Consider the following 12,447-nt stretch of genomic DNA (forward strand, 5'->3'; position numbering starts at 1 on the left):
TATATAAATATAAATAAAATCTTTCATACTGATTATACTTAAACATCACCAAGAATTTACAGTAATAAAGGAATGCTATTTTTAAATGGTAATAGTGATATCATTTATCTAGTAGTTTCTTCTTAAGAAAACGCTGTAGATATATAATCACATGCCCATAAACATTTCCATGCTTGGATAAGTTTTGCTGGTATATTTACATTATTGAAAAATTAGAAAAAAAATAGCCTTAATGTTTCAGAATAGAGAAATGTTGAATATAATTTATTCATTTATTATATTATTGTCCCATCAATAAAATTTATATTAGATATGCAATGCCTATTCATGATGCTCATAATATCTCAGTATTGAAAAAGGCATAATATGAAATGTTGTCTGAATATTGCTGAAATACATGCAAATATATTCTTACAAAAGCATGTGAAAACACACTAAAAAAGTGATTTAGGATTATCTCTGGATTTGAGATTATTAATGATTTTCATTATACAATTGTATTCCACTTTTCCAAATTTTATTCAGTGATGAGGTATTCTTTTCATAATGTACAAATATATAACAGATGTTATTAAACAATGCCCCACCGCCGAGGAGCATTCCTTGTTTAATTCTTTTTTCTGGTTACACTAATGGTCGCTGTTCAGTTATACTAATTGGTCTTGCTGGAATATATACTAGACTTCTTGGGTTCTTGTTACAATATTTCCATTGCCATCCAATATGCCTGATTTTGTACTTTAAATATTCTTTCTCAGGACACATGATTAAATCATTCAAAGAGGCAGTTACTGAGAGTGGAGACTGAATGATTAGATTTATATGATATTAATTTCATGTCTTTGGACAATTAACTCAAGTAACTTTTTCATGGGAGTTGTTGCGGAGAGTCAATGAGTCGATGTAAAACAGCACAGAGGAGGATAAAATAAAAGATCCTAGTGGATTCTTTTTACTGTGGCATTTATCTTTCCATGATAACTAAAAACATTTTACTTTAGTCATCAATTTTTTATGCTTAATCATATCCATAGTACAAATTTGCAGAGTTATTTGATAGGTGGTAAGAAAACATTGAGGGGCTGGCCCCGTGGCCGAGTGGTTAAGTTCGCGCGCTCCGCTGCAGGCGGCCCAGTGTTTCGTTAGTTCGAATCCTGGGCGTGGACATGGCACTGCTCATCAAACCACGCTGAGGCAGCGTCCCACATGCCACAACTAGAAGAACCCACAACGAAGAATGCATAACTATGTACCGGGGGGCTTTGGGGAGAAAAAGGAAAAAATAAAATCTTTAAAAAAAAAAAAAAGAAAACATTGAAAGTTTAAATCCTTTGGGTTAATGTATTATCCTAATAAAATTTATACTCTTCCCATATATACATCATTCACCATTCATATGGTGATTTGTTTGATATAAATGTGGGAGTAATTTTTATGGTAAGAAGAGGCCATTCTACAGTGTATGAAAACTTCTGTGCATGAGTGGTCATTTGGACAGTGTAGGAAAACTTCCAGACCTGAGAAGTTCTCTTAAAGGGAAGTAAGACAGAGAAAATAGAAAGGAAGTCACCAACGCCAAATTCCACCTAATTTAAAATTTAGTCCATGGCCAGTTGTAACTTCCACTTCTTCAAGGTATAATATTCACTCATCCTTTTTTGAAGGAAGGAAGGAAAGGAAGCAATGAAGGAAGAAAGGGCAGATTCTGATTTCAAAGTTTCTTCCTGGACAGAGTAATTGTTAAGAATACCTTTTATTCAAGGGCTGATTTGAAAGACAAAGTATCATATAGTAAATCTAAGATGAAGATATACTCAGAAAATATTTTTACATCCTACTTAATCCACAATCATCCAAAATAATTTTCCCTTATGCTCTCTTAGTATAGAATACATTATACTTTCTTAGTACATACTTTCTTAGTTTATCTTTTAGTATAAAATGTCCTTTTTTTCGTTATCTTCAATAGATTAGGACATAAATTTGAGCAGTATGCATAATCAAATTGGTCCTGGAAACAAGTATATCTTTTGTATCATTTATACTACCTAACTGGTCCAATAACAGATTCTCTGAAACATTCAGAAGGTGCATGTCAGCAAACTTTCTGTACTCTTGTGTTATGTTGCTAAAATGAATTTGTAGTACCTCTAAATCCTGGTAATCCTTTCCCGATTACAAATTACATATACGTAGAAATATGATTCCTTGGTAAATAACGGCTCATCCACTTGATTATTTAGGTCATTTTCCAAACCTCTAAGCAGATTTCTTACCAAATCTACATTGGTTTGGGGAAGATTTCAGCTCATGCTTTAACAGTATTACCCTGCATAATTTCCCTTATCTGTTGGTTAGCTCTTCCCATAATTAACAATCCTGGAAATTAGAAAAAAAATTACCCAACCTAAACTCAATACCCTACTCACTCTTGCTGTTCAAATATTTGAATATCATTTTCCTCTTTTTCTTTCATTCTAAATAAATTTTATTCTTTTTTTTCTTAAAGATTGGCATCCGAGCGTCTCAGCATGGCTTGATGAGTGATGCCATGTCCATGCCCAAGATCCAAACTGGCAAAACCCTGGGCCACAAAGCGGAGAGCACAAACCTAACCACTTGGCCAGGGGGATGGCCCCAAGTTTTATTCTTAATGAAATTATTTTTAATTCACATGCCATGATCACACCTCTCTCTCCTTCTGTTGTCTGCAGTCTTAGTCTCCATAAAACAGACTCCTTGATTGTCAAAATGACAGCCGTCTAAGCAATATTCTCTGTCTGTAAGATCAAGAAAAGTATAAAGAGTAAGAGCAACTTTCCCTCTTCAGAACTAAGGTTCCTTGTCTTCTGAAAGGAGTGATTCAGAAGTTCCACTGCGTCCCTTACCTCTTAGTATTGCTTCATTTTTCGACTTGTAAGGTAATGCTCCACTCTCTGTAGTTTTTCCTGGGTCCAACCTTCTTTGTGTCTAAATTTCATCAAAATATTGACTCTGCTCATCTTTTATCCCATATCTGAAAAAATAGATGGGTACCTAGCATCACCTTGTCTTTTACTCCTAAGGGAATGTATTGACTTTAGGATGGGTTATGTTATAAATTTTGACCTTGGGGAACCAATCTCCCAGTTACAATTAAGCAATGATCATGGAGAAAAGAGCTTGGCCCATGGGGAAAATGTGAAAAATAACATCATAAACTCCTTACAAAGCAAATGAATTCTACATAACACTGCCATTTGGCTCTCCTTCATATAGAATAAATCCAGCAATTTAGAATTGTCTCTTCTCTAGATTATTTCCTGCCTCTGATATTTACGAATAGACACTTAAGCCAATTTTCAGCCTCAAGGAAAATTTTAAATCCAATCATGATTCTCTTTTATTGAAATAGTTATTTTTTTCAAAGAATCAATGTTTCCTTAACGGCTAAGTGAGAATCATGGGAAAAAATACATTCCCTGGATTGAGTTTTGGATCCATAGCCCTTTTTAATGGATATATACTCAACTCATGAATCTTAAAATTAATATTTAGTGTTTATTTGTGCTAGACACCTTTTCATTGCAGATTAATATAAATTACATCATTTAGTTTTTCCCAGAGCCTCATTAATGTAGTATGTTGTCAAACATTTGGATTTCCTTTTCAATTTGATAGTTGAGAAATGGAGTATTAGTGTTATTTTATTTTGCATTTCTGTTATTATGAATGAAGTTGATATTCTTTTTGTACATTTAAAGGCCACTTGCCCATTTGCAAAATATCTGCTCATATTTGAAGTGCTGTTGTCCATTTACTATGGTTTACAAGTCTTTTTTGTCTTGATTTTTAGGAACTCTTTATTTATTAAGGAGTTGGCCTTTTGCCAACAATATAAAGAGGAATTTTTTTGGTTGTCATTTGTGGTTTGAAATTTCTTATTACATTTTTTTCCATTGAAGTATAATATACATATAGAAAAGTGTAAAACTCATATGTGTATAGCTCAATGAATTTTCACAGAGTGGAAAGACTCCTGTAAGCAGCACACAGTCAAGAGAGAATATATGCACCTGGTCAGAAGCTCCCCTTTTGCTTCTTCCCAGACACTATCCCCTCATCACAGGATTACTTTCATAGATGGCTAATAATTTTACCTGATTAACTAATAGTTCACTAAAGTCAAATAATTTCAAAATGATCTTTTTCAATTTCCAGACCTCTTCTTTCCTTTATGTTTTTTTAGTTATATTTACACATAAACTCCAAGTATACACACATTTTATATTCTTGACAAACTTTAATAATAATTTTCTAAACTTTTTAAAAACCTCTATTCATTTCATTTTTATTTTATTCAATTTCTTAATCTTGCCTTCCTTTTACTTTAAGGTTTGTTCAGCCATGTCTATTCTCTGTGCTTTAAATTTTTATTTTATTTCTGTTCTATTTTGTCTTCCATTTCTTGTTCTGGAATGTACTACGTTATTGTTCATCTGATTCTGTCATCATGTATTTTATGAGTTCTTATATTTCTGTCATGTGTCCTAGCTTTATAGAGTTAATTATTTCCTTAAGTTTTTCTTTTCCAATGAAATATGATCATCAATCCTCATGTGCTGCATAGTAACATTTTAAAAGGTGACATGAGTGTCCCTCAATTGCTATTGGCTTCTTTCCTGATCTTTCCTTGCCCATTTATTATGATTATGATTATTTTATTTTATAGATCTGGAACTAATTTTTTTATCACTGTAGTTAAATAAGTTATTTTTATCCTGGACCAATTATTTCAGAATATTTGTGTTGGGGAGGAACAAAGGCCATGTTTTAAGCCATAAAAATGTGACTTCAGACCCAATGCTGTGTGTACGAATGAGCTTTTTAGCTCATAATTTACATCATCTCCCAGGATTTTCTACTCTAGGTCTATTCACAGTGAGCTCTTGCTTCTCTCAAGTGATCTCACAGTAGAATATATCCTCTGAATATGGTTTATCTCTGTGGTTTCTTGCAGCTTCTTCTGGAAGTCAAATAAGGTGTGGGAACTCTCCCATTGATAAGCTTCATCCCCTGTTCCTCTTGTTTCACTGAGGGCCAGTTTACCCCAGGCTATATTCAGAGAGGACACGTGGGCTCTTTCAGGTGTTGGCAGCAGTGGACAGCGTTTTTCTGCATTCTTCCACACGTGTCTGATCTTCTCTAATTTCAGAATATTTTCCTATTTTAGGATCTATGTTTCAGAGGACAGTTTTTTTTAAAGGAAGTTTGCATTTCTGCTTTATTATTCTCCTTGCCATTTTGAGGTGATTTGTCAGAGGAGAGGAGGAAGTAATGGTTTTTCACCATACTAACACTAGAACTTTACATTGTCATTATAAATAATCTCTAGAATCAAGGACAAGACTTACATTCTCTGATCCTATTACTAAAGCTATTCAACAAGAAAAACAGCTGAAAGTTTTTCAAGGAACACATACCCATAAAATGGCAATTTCTGGGGAGTATATAATCAAGCAGTGTGCTGTCAATGGAAGTAATAGGAAGTAATTTAAGTAATACGTTATGGTTTCAGGCATAAGTCTATCAAATAATTACCACCACATTTCTCTCATCTTTTCTGTCTGTGGTAGTGATTCTGGTACACTGTGGTGTATCTATTGCTAAAGGTGCCCTTCTTTGTAGAAATCAGGAATTTCATTGTTATTGAAATATATCTGAAAGTTTAGATTGTACAAAAGTAGATGTGATAGAGAAAATAAAACATAATCATTATTATATGTAGGTTTATGCGTCTCATCTGTATTGCTCATTACCTATGTTACCTGTGATAATCTATAACATCTAGACACACAGTGTTCTTCTATATAAAATAGAATAATAACATCATCAATGAAAGTATTTTGTTCATTTGATCTTGCATTAATATTATTTCCAATAATTATGATGATTTTAATTTCCACACAAAGTTGAGAAGGAGTTGGTCAACTACAGAAATTTGTAACACTTTTTCTGGGAGATTTTTTTTTAAATATTTTATCCCTTGAGAAATTTTACAATACGTCTTAATTGCAAATGAGATTACCCAGTGTCCCCAAGTTCTTCTCAGATTCAACATATTTCGTCACTGCTATTTAGGGAAATCCACTTGTTATCTTTCACATTAAGGATGTTTCTCCTCTGAATCATATAAATGGGAGGGTTCTTCCTGGATAGGTACATAACTGAGAGAGATGACAGGCAGGGACTGCTTCTGCCACACTCATGTAGGATCCCAATGGCAAGTGGGAGGAAAGGTATAAGTAACGAAGGATTACACTCTCAGTCTTATTTAGGTAAAGAGAGAAAGAAACATTTCCTACTTTAGAAAAGTTATATCTTTTTCCTGCAGAAAATCCTCCATTAAATCACCACCACAGAAAAGCTCACTAAGCTTAATTAGGGTAAGTGGGGAAAGAAATTACATTGTCTTAAAAATATTTGACAAGGTTCCCAAATTTAAAGAAGTTTGCAGAAAAACTTCTAGCTTTTATACCAATTTTCTTTCCTTCAAAGTTTGAGACACAGATTAAGTCTTAAGTTGATATCTAATGAAATATAAGCTAAAATGAAAATGAATACTTGTGTTTTTAATTTCTAACCCTAAAACTTGTAAATTCATTTCAACAAACATTTGTTAAGAACATAGGAAGTACTTTGTGAGACATCTACATAAATAAAACGTTTACAAATCTGTCAAAGAGTTAGTGCTTGTTTTAAGAGGTAAAATATAATGAATTCAATTTTGTGCATATGTTGATATGGGAAGTTGCTGTTGTAAAATTCAGTGTAAATGCCCAGGAATTAGATAAAATTGTGAATCTGAAGATGCAAAAGATGAGTGGACCAGAAAAACAGAATAGTTAGTTCTGTGTGCAAAATTAGTAACTGAAGTCATACAGGAAAAGGAAATATTGGAGAAAGCAGATCAGATGCCTAATTAGGAAACTTTGGAGATGGATGCAGAGTGAAAGGAGGAAAGGAATCGAAGTTGCGGTGTGAGAAACGCTAGTGAAAAACCAACTAAAAGGAATTATTTATGAAGGCAGAGGGCAGCTCCAGTATAGGAGATATTAACCTGCTATAGAGAATTCAAGTGGAAAAATAATCTGAAAGAGACAACTGGTTTAGAAACAAGGAATGTTTTTGTGTGTTTGAGAGACTATTTTTAGTTGATTATTTGGATTGAGTTTTAAAAACACACTACGTTTTTTAAATACAAAGGGAAAGAGCCTGGTGTGGTCATCAAAATTTCTTTTAACAAACAGCAAATGTTTATTCATGCTTTCTCTGTGCTCAGGAGAGTCATTAAGGATATAATACAAAAACAAAACAACACAATTCCCCCTCCTGAAGAGGTTTAATATTTTGAATGCATGAATACTAGAACCAAAATTTTTATGGGATGAGGGAAAGTACAGAAATGAATAATAAAGTCTGAGTATAAAAATAAGAAATGGATACATTTTTAAAGAATCACTGCATAGGAGGTGGTAAAAGTGAAATCAAAACTACAGGTGAAAAAATAGCATCTGCAATGAAAGAGGGAGAATGCTGGCTCTGGGGCGTGGGGAAGCAAATAACATTTGGAAATATAAGTTTTGAGATGAAAGGAAAAGGTTTGAATTTTAAAGTATAAAGTCAGATAATTTAGATAGCATGGTAAAAATGGATAGCAGAACTGAACCTGTGGAGCTTAAACAATTTTTTTAAAAGGGCGTTAGAGATATGAAACTTGCATTTTCTATGAACTCTTGGATGAAGTAGGCAATAATTTGTTGCAGATTTCCAACTTCCTTCTTAGCATCCCAATTAATAAAGAGAAGTCCATCTTTTACTTAGCCACTTTTTCCGTGAATTTTCCTATGAGATTTGCAGTTTTTTGTCTTTGTATAGAAGTAGATAAAGTAATTGAGAGTATGGACTCTATAGGCAAATTGACTTGGGGAGAAATTTTAGACTCAATTGGATAAACAGGAAAAACATTAGAATAATGATGAGACATAAAATATTTGTGTTTTCTTTCATGTCATCATATGTTTTTCCTAATTATATATACCAGTAATATTGTTTATAAATATATTCACTACAGCTTCCTGTCGGTTGATTTTTAGTTTTCATTTCAGAGGTGATACTAAGAAAATAAGAAAATGACCAATGATAGCTACTTTGGTGGATTTATACTCCTTGGATTCCCTGGGCAGCCTGAGCTGGAGATGATCATCTCTGGTGTTGTCTTTTTCTTCTACACTATTGCCTTGATGGGAAATATAGCCATCATCCTGCTGCCATTACTGGATGAACGTCTCCAAACACCCATGTACTTCTTCCTTAGAAATTTAGCCATCTTGGATCTCTGTTACACCACAAATATAGTCCCACAAATGTTGGTCAATGTCTGGGGTAAAGAGAAAACAATCACTTTTGCTGGCTGTGCCTTTCAGCTTTTCACTGATGTGACACTATGCACAGTTGAATGTATGCTTCTGGCTGTTATGTCTTATGACCGATTTAATGCTGTCTGCAAGCCTCTGCACTATATGACCATAATGAATCCCCAACTCTGTCAAGGCCTGATGGCTATGACCTGGGTAATTGGCATCATTAATTGCATGATACTTTCTCCCCATGCTATGAGTCTTCCTCGATGTGGGAACCACCACCTGGATCACTATTTTTGTGAAATATCTGCAATGGTCAAGATTGCATGTGTGGACACCACAGCCATGGAAGAAAGTTTATTTGCATTGTGTTTTTTCATTTTCCTCACACCACTTCTTCTCATTCTGGTCTCCTATGGCTTCATTGCTGTAGCTGTACTCAAGATGAAGTCTGCAGCAGGGAGACAAAAGGCATTTGGGACTTGTTCTTCCCATCTCATTGTGGTGTCTATCTTCTATGGGACTATTATCTACATGTACATACAACCAGGAAATAGTCCTTCTCAGGATGAGGGTAAACTTCTCAGTATCTTTTATTCCATTGTTACTCCCAGCTTGAATCCATTGATTTATACACTAAGGAATAAGGAGTTCAAGGGGGCCATGAAGAGGCTGATTGGAAAAGAAAAAGGTTCTGGAGAAACAGCAGTACATTAGTATCTTTTTACAAAAAGTTTCCAATAAAGAAATTGGCCTCGTGTAACCTTTAAATCATAGTCAACTTACTGTAGTAGTAGTCATCATCTGAAAGTGAAAATAATACCTAAAAATTTTGCTTATATTTTAGCATCAATGTCCCAAATTCCTGGGGATTGATACTAAACTAAAAATGTCTTTCAAAATCACTAGTTGTCATGTTTGACAATCCTTCTACAGCTGCGGCAACAAAGCAGGCTCCACGGAGTCCAAGAGCTGTGTTAAGGAGAGAGAGGAGAAGCATCCTACAAAAGTTGGATTTAAATTAGGATTGATTAAACACCTTTAAACTATCATGATACTGTAGCAAAAATGTATAAATTGTATGTGCTAACTATAAATTTTTACAACTCACTAATCTGTCCCTGTTAAGATTAAATCATTTTTCTGCAAATCTCAAACGCTCCTGTTGTCTCTAGCTACTTTTAAAAAAATCCTCATATATCAAACAAACTGACTAAAACCTATTTCTATTTGCAGCTATTTTTTTCAAGTGTCAGGACTTTCTCAAAATTATGCTACCAAAATAAAATGTGGGAATAAATTTGGTACAGAGGTTGATATGATTACAGGGTTAATGAATCATCTTTGGTTTCAAACTTTTGTGTTCATACAGCAAGTACATTAATCATTTTTGTAATTTGGTAGTAAGCAATTGTATGTATTAACTCTTTTTTATAAGTTCAGCATAAACTTGTCTTCAAAATGTTACAAAGACATTACCAAAAAATAAAATAAGAGAAGAATAATATTTCTCATGAACATAGATGCAAACATTCCTAACAAAATCTTAACAAATCAAATCCAGAAATAAAGAAAGGTTAATACATTTCAACCAAGTGGGTTTACTCCAACTATCCAAGGTTGAGTTAACATTTGAAAATCAATCACCACATTATTGTGTTATTCATCCATGATGTTGACATAATAAAAGTGAAGAAAACAAGATTATCTCCATAGATTCAGAAAAGCATTTCAACATTCATTTATATGAAAGCAAAGATTCTTAGCAAACTGGGAATAATAACAAACTCCCAGTTCTGGTGATGATTAAACTTCCAAAACACATTGTATTCAAGGATGAGGGTAAGCAAACTGGCCAAAGGAAGAGTAAAGAGTCTAGAAACAGACCCTACACATAGACAGTCAACCAATTTATGACAATTGTGACACTGCAGTGCAGCAGGGAAAGGACAGTCTTTTCAATAAATGGTTCCAGGTGAAATGGATATCTTTATGGGAGAAAACTATCTAAACTTTATACACAAAAATCAATTTCAACTTGATTATAGATACAAATGTGAGAAGTAAAACTGTTTGGGTTTTGATGGTGTTCTTCATGAATTTTGAATAGGAAAAGATTTGTTAACCACGACATAAACTATTAATCATAATAGAACAAGTTGATTAAATTGGAATATAGTAAAATTTAGGACATCTGTATACCAAAAGGTCCATTAAGAGAGGCAATGTGTTTTGTATATTTGTGTGTGTGTCTGTCTGTCTAGCTGTCCCAAGGAAAGGACTCCTATCCAGAATATATAGCGAATTCTGACAAATCAATAAGAAAAAGACAGCTAATAGAACAGTCACTTCACAAAAGAGGACAATCAAATGACCAATAAAGGAAAATGTACTCAACTTCACCAATCATCAAGGAAAATTATAACAACAAAGAGGTACAAATATTGCTCCATGAGTAATTACTTCGAAGGAGTACAGTTCCCTGCAATTTATATTAGCAGAAGTTTGAGAGTGTGTATAGCAGTGAATGTTAAAGAATATGAAATATAATGCTTGAATGATCTGAATTTAATGACATGAGTGTTATCACCCAAGTACGGTATACAATGGCTTGGCTGAAGCTCCTGAAAGTGTATGCTGCATTGGCTAACTGAAGCTTGAACGCAGTGATAGTCTACAGTCAATTAGGTTAAAAAGCTGGAAGTTCCCTGATGCCTTGTAGAATAAGGAACTAGCAGTATCAGGAAGATAGGAATTTTGAAATCTGTCTAAGGCAATATGCTCAGCCACTCTCCAAACATAACCATGGAAAGCTTGAAGGACATTTCCTCCACTAAGGCATTAAGAAATGAACTGATAAGGAGAGTATCAGTATTCTTAAAATGCTCTGTGGTGTCTAGCTTCTGTGGGCCAGTGATTTTTTTAAAAATTATCCACATTGCAGTAATCTTCTTTTAATGTCTCTGAGAGTTTTAATAGGAACATGACGTGCAAAATTGATGATGGTAGGAAATACAGCAATGGAACTGTTGTACTTGATATCAAAAATAAAGATATTCTGGAAAATTAGATGCCAAGAAGTGGCACTTAACCTTCTTAACAAGGTGGAACTGGGTACTACAATTAAGTCACATGACCAAGACATTTTGACCTGCAGGGATCTGTGGTCATGGATAATGTATGATAGGGTTCTTAAGAATAAGATACTTGGCTAAACTACTAAGATGTTAGTTGGAATGTATTAGCAGGAAATTTATAGGTCTGGGGGCAGAAATATAATTTGAATCAATATAGTGAAGATTCATGGCCTCTTGCCCAGTTTCCAGACCTAAGCTAGTTCACAGACCCATATTCTCTGAATTGACATTGAGGAGAATTCCTTTAATAAAGGATCCTGCAATGCAACAAAATAATATTCAAGAGTCTTCCCTCAAGTCTTCCCTCAGGGGGACATTTCAGCCACTTAAGAAGTTGACTATACACTAGAGAAGGAGGTTATTAGATACCAGCTCTGAACGGTTGCCAGTCTGTCCCTGGTGATCTGATTATTCCTTCATGCTGCTTTGATGATTGCCTGGCATCTGAAAAGGAAAAAAGACCTGGCATTGAGTTTTAGCTGATTCACTTCGATTCTGAACAATAATCAATTCTTTTATTGTCTTTCTCCTCTGAGAGAGAAAACTCTAAAGGTACTTTTGCTCTGTGAACTAGTATGAAATTCACTTGAAATTTTTTAACAGCTTCAAACAGTATTGGGAGAAGTTAAAATTCAAAGTGACAGAATCCCTGGGGATATGGAGAAAGTGAGATCATAAACACCAGCAATCCTGTTCAACTTTATAATGAGATCCCTTGGGTCTTGCTCTTCCCTCTTGTAAATAACTGCTTAAGAGGAAATCTCCCTTGCTCTTTCCTTGTCTTTAAACACCAAATCTTTATTCAGAATCCTTGAGGATTCCACCCCCTGCCCGGCTCCCTCAGTTATCCAGAGGGATAGAAAGGGTTAACACAACAATTCATCAATTTCTCAGAAAGTAGGAATGAA

The 12,447-nt window shown here is 34.2% G+C and overlaps 1 protein-coding gene across 1 annotated transcript; it reads left to right on the top strand.

The window, feature by feature from the left end:
- Positions 1-8,171: 8,171 nt before the first annotated feature.
- Positions 8,172-9,577, top strand: LOC106843512 (olfactory receptor 2W1-like). The gene is made up of 2 exons (XM_014860544.3): positions 8,172-9,074; positions 9,524-9,577. The coding sequence occupies exons 1-2, from the start codon at positions 8,172-8,174 to the stop codon at positions 9,575-9,577; spliced, it is 957 nt and encodes a 318-aa protein (XP_014716030.2).
- The last annotated feature ends 2,870 nt before the right edge of the window (positions 9,578-12,447 follow it).

Source organism: Equus asinus, chromosome 8, assembly GCF_041296235.1.
Source record: "Equus asinus isolate D_3611 breed Donkey chromosome 8, EquAss-T2T_v2, whole genome shotgun sequence".
Taxonomy (NCBI): Eukaryota; Metazoa; Chordata; class Mammalia; order Perissodactyla; family Equidae; genus Equus; species Equus asinus.

Excerpts from the sequence above, each read along its gene's own strand:
- LOC106843512 (XM_014860544.3), top strand. The coding sequence starts at position 8,172 with ATGACCAATGATAGCTACTTTGGTGGATTTATACTCCTTGGATTCCCT. Across the intron at positions 9,075-9,523 it reads TCAAGGGGGCCATGAAGAGG|CTGTTAAGATTAAATCATTT; the intron begins CTGATTGGAAAA and ends ACTAATCTGTCC.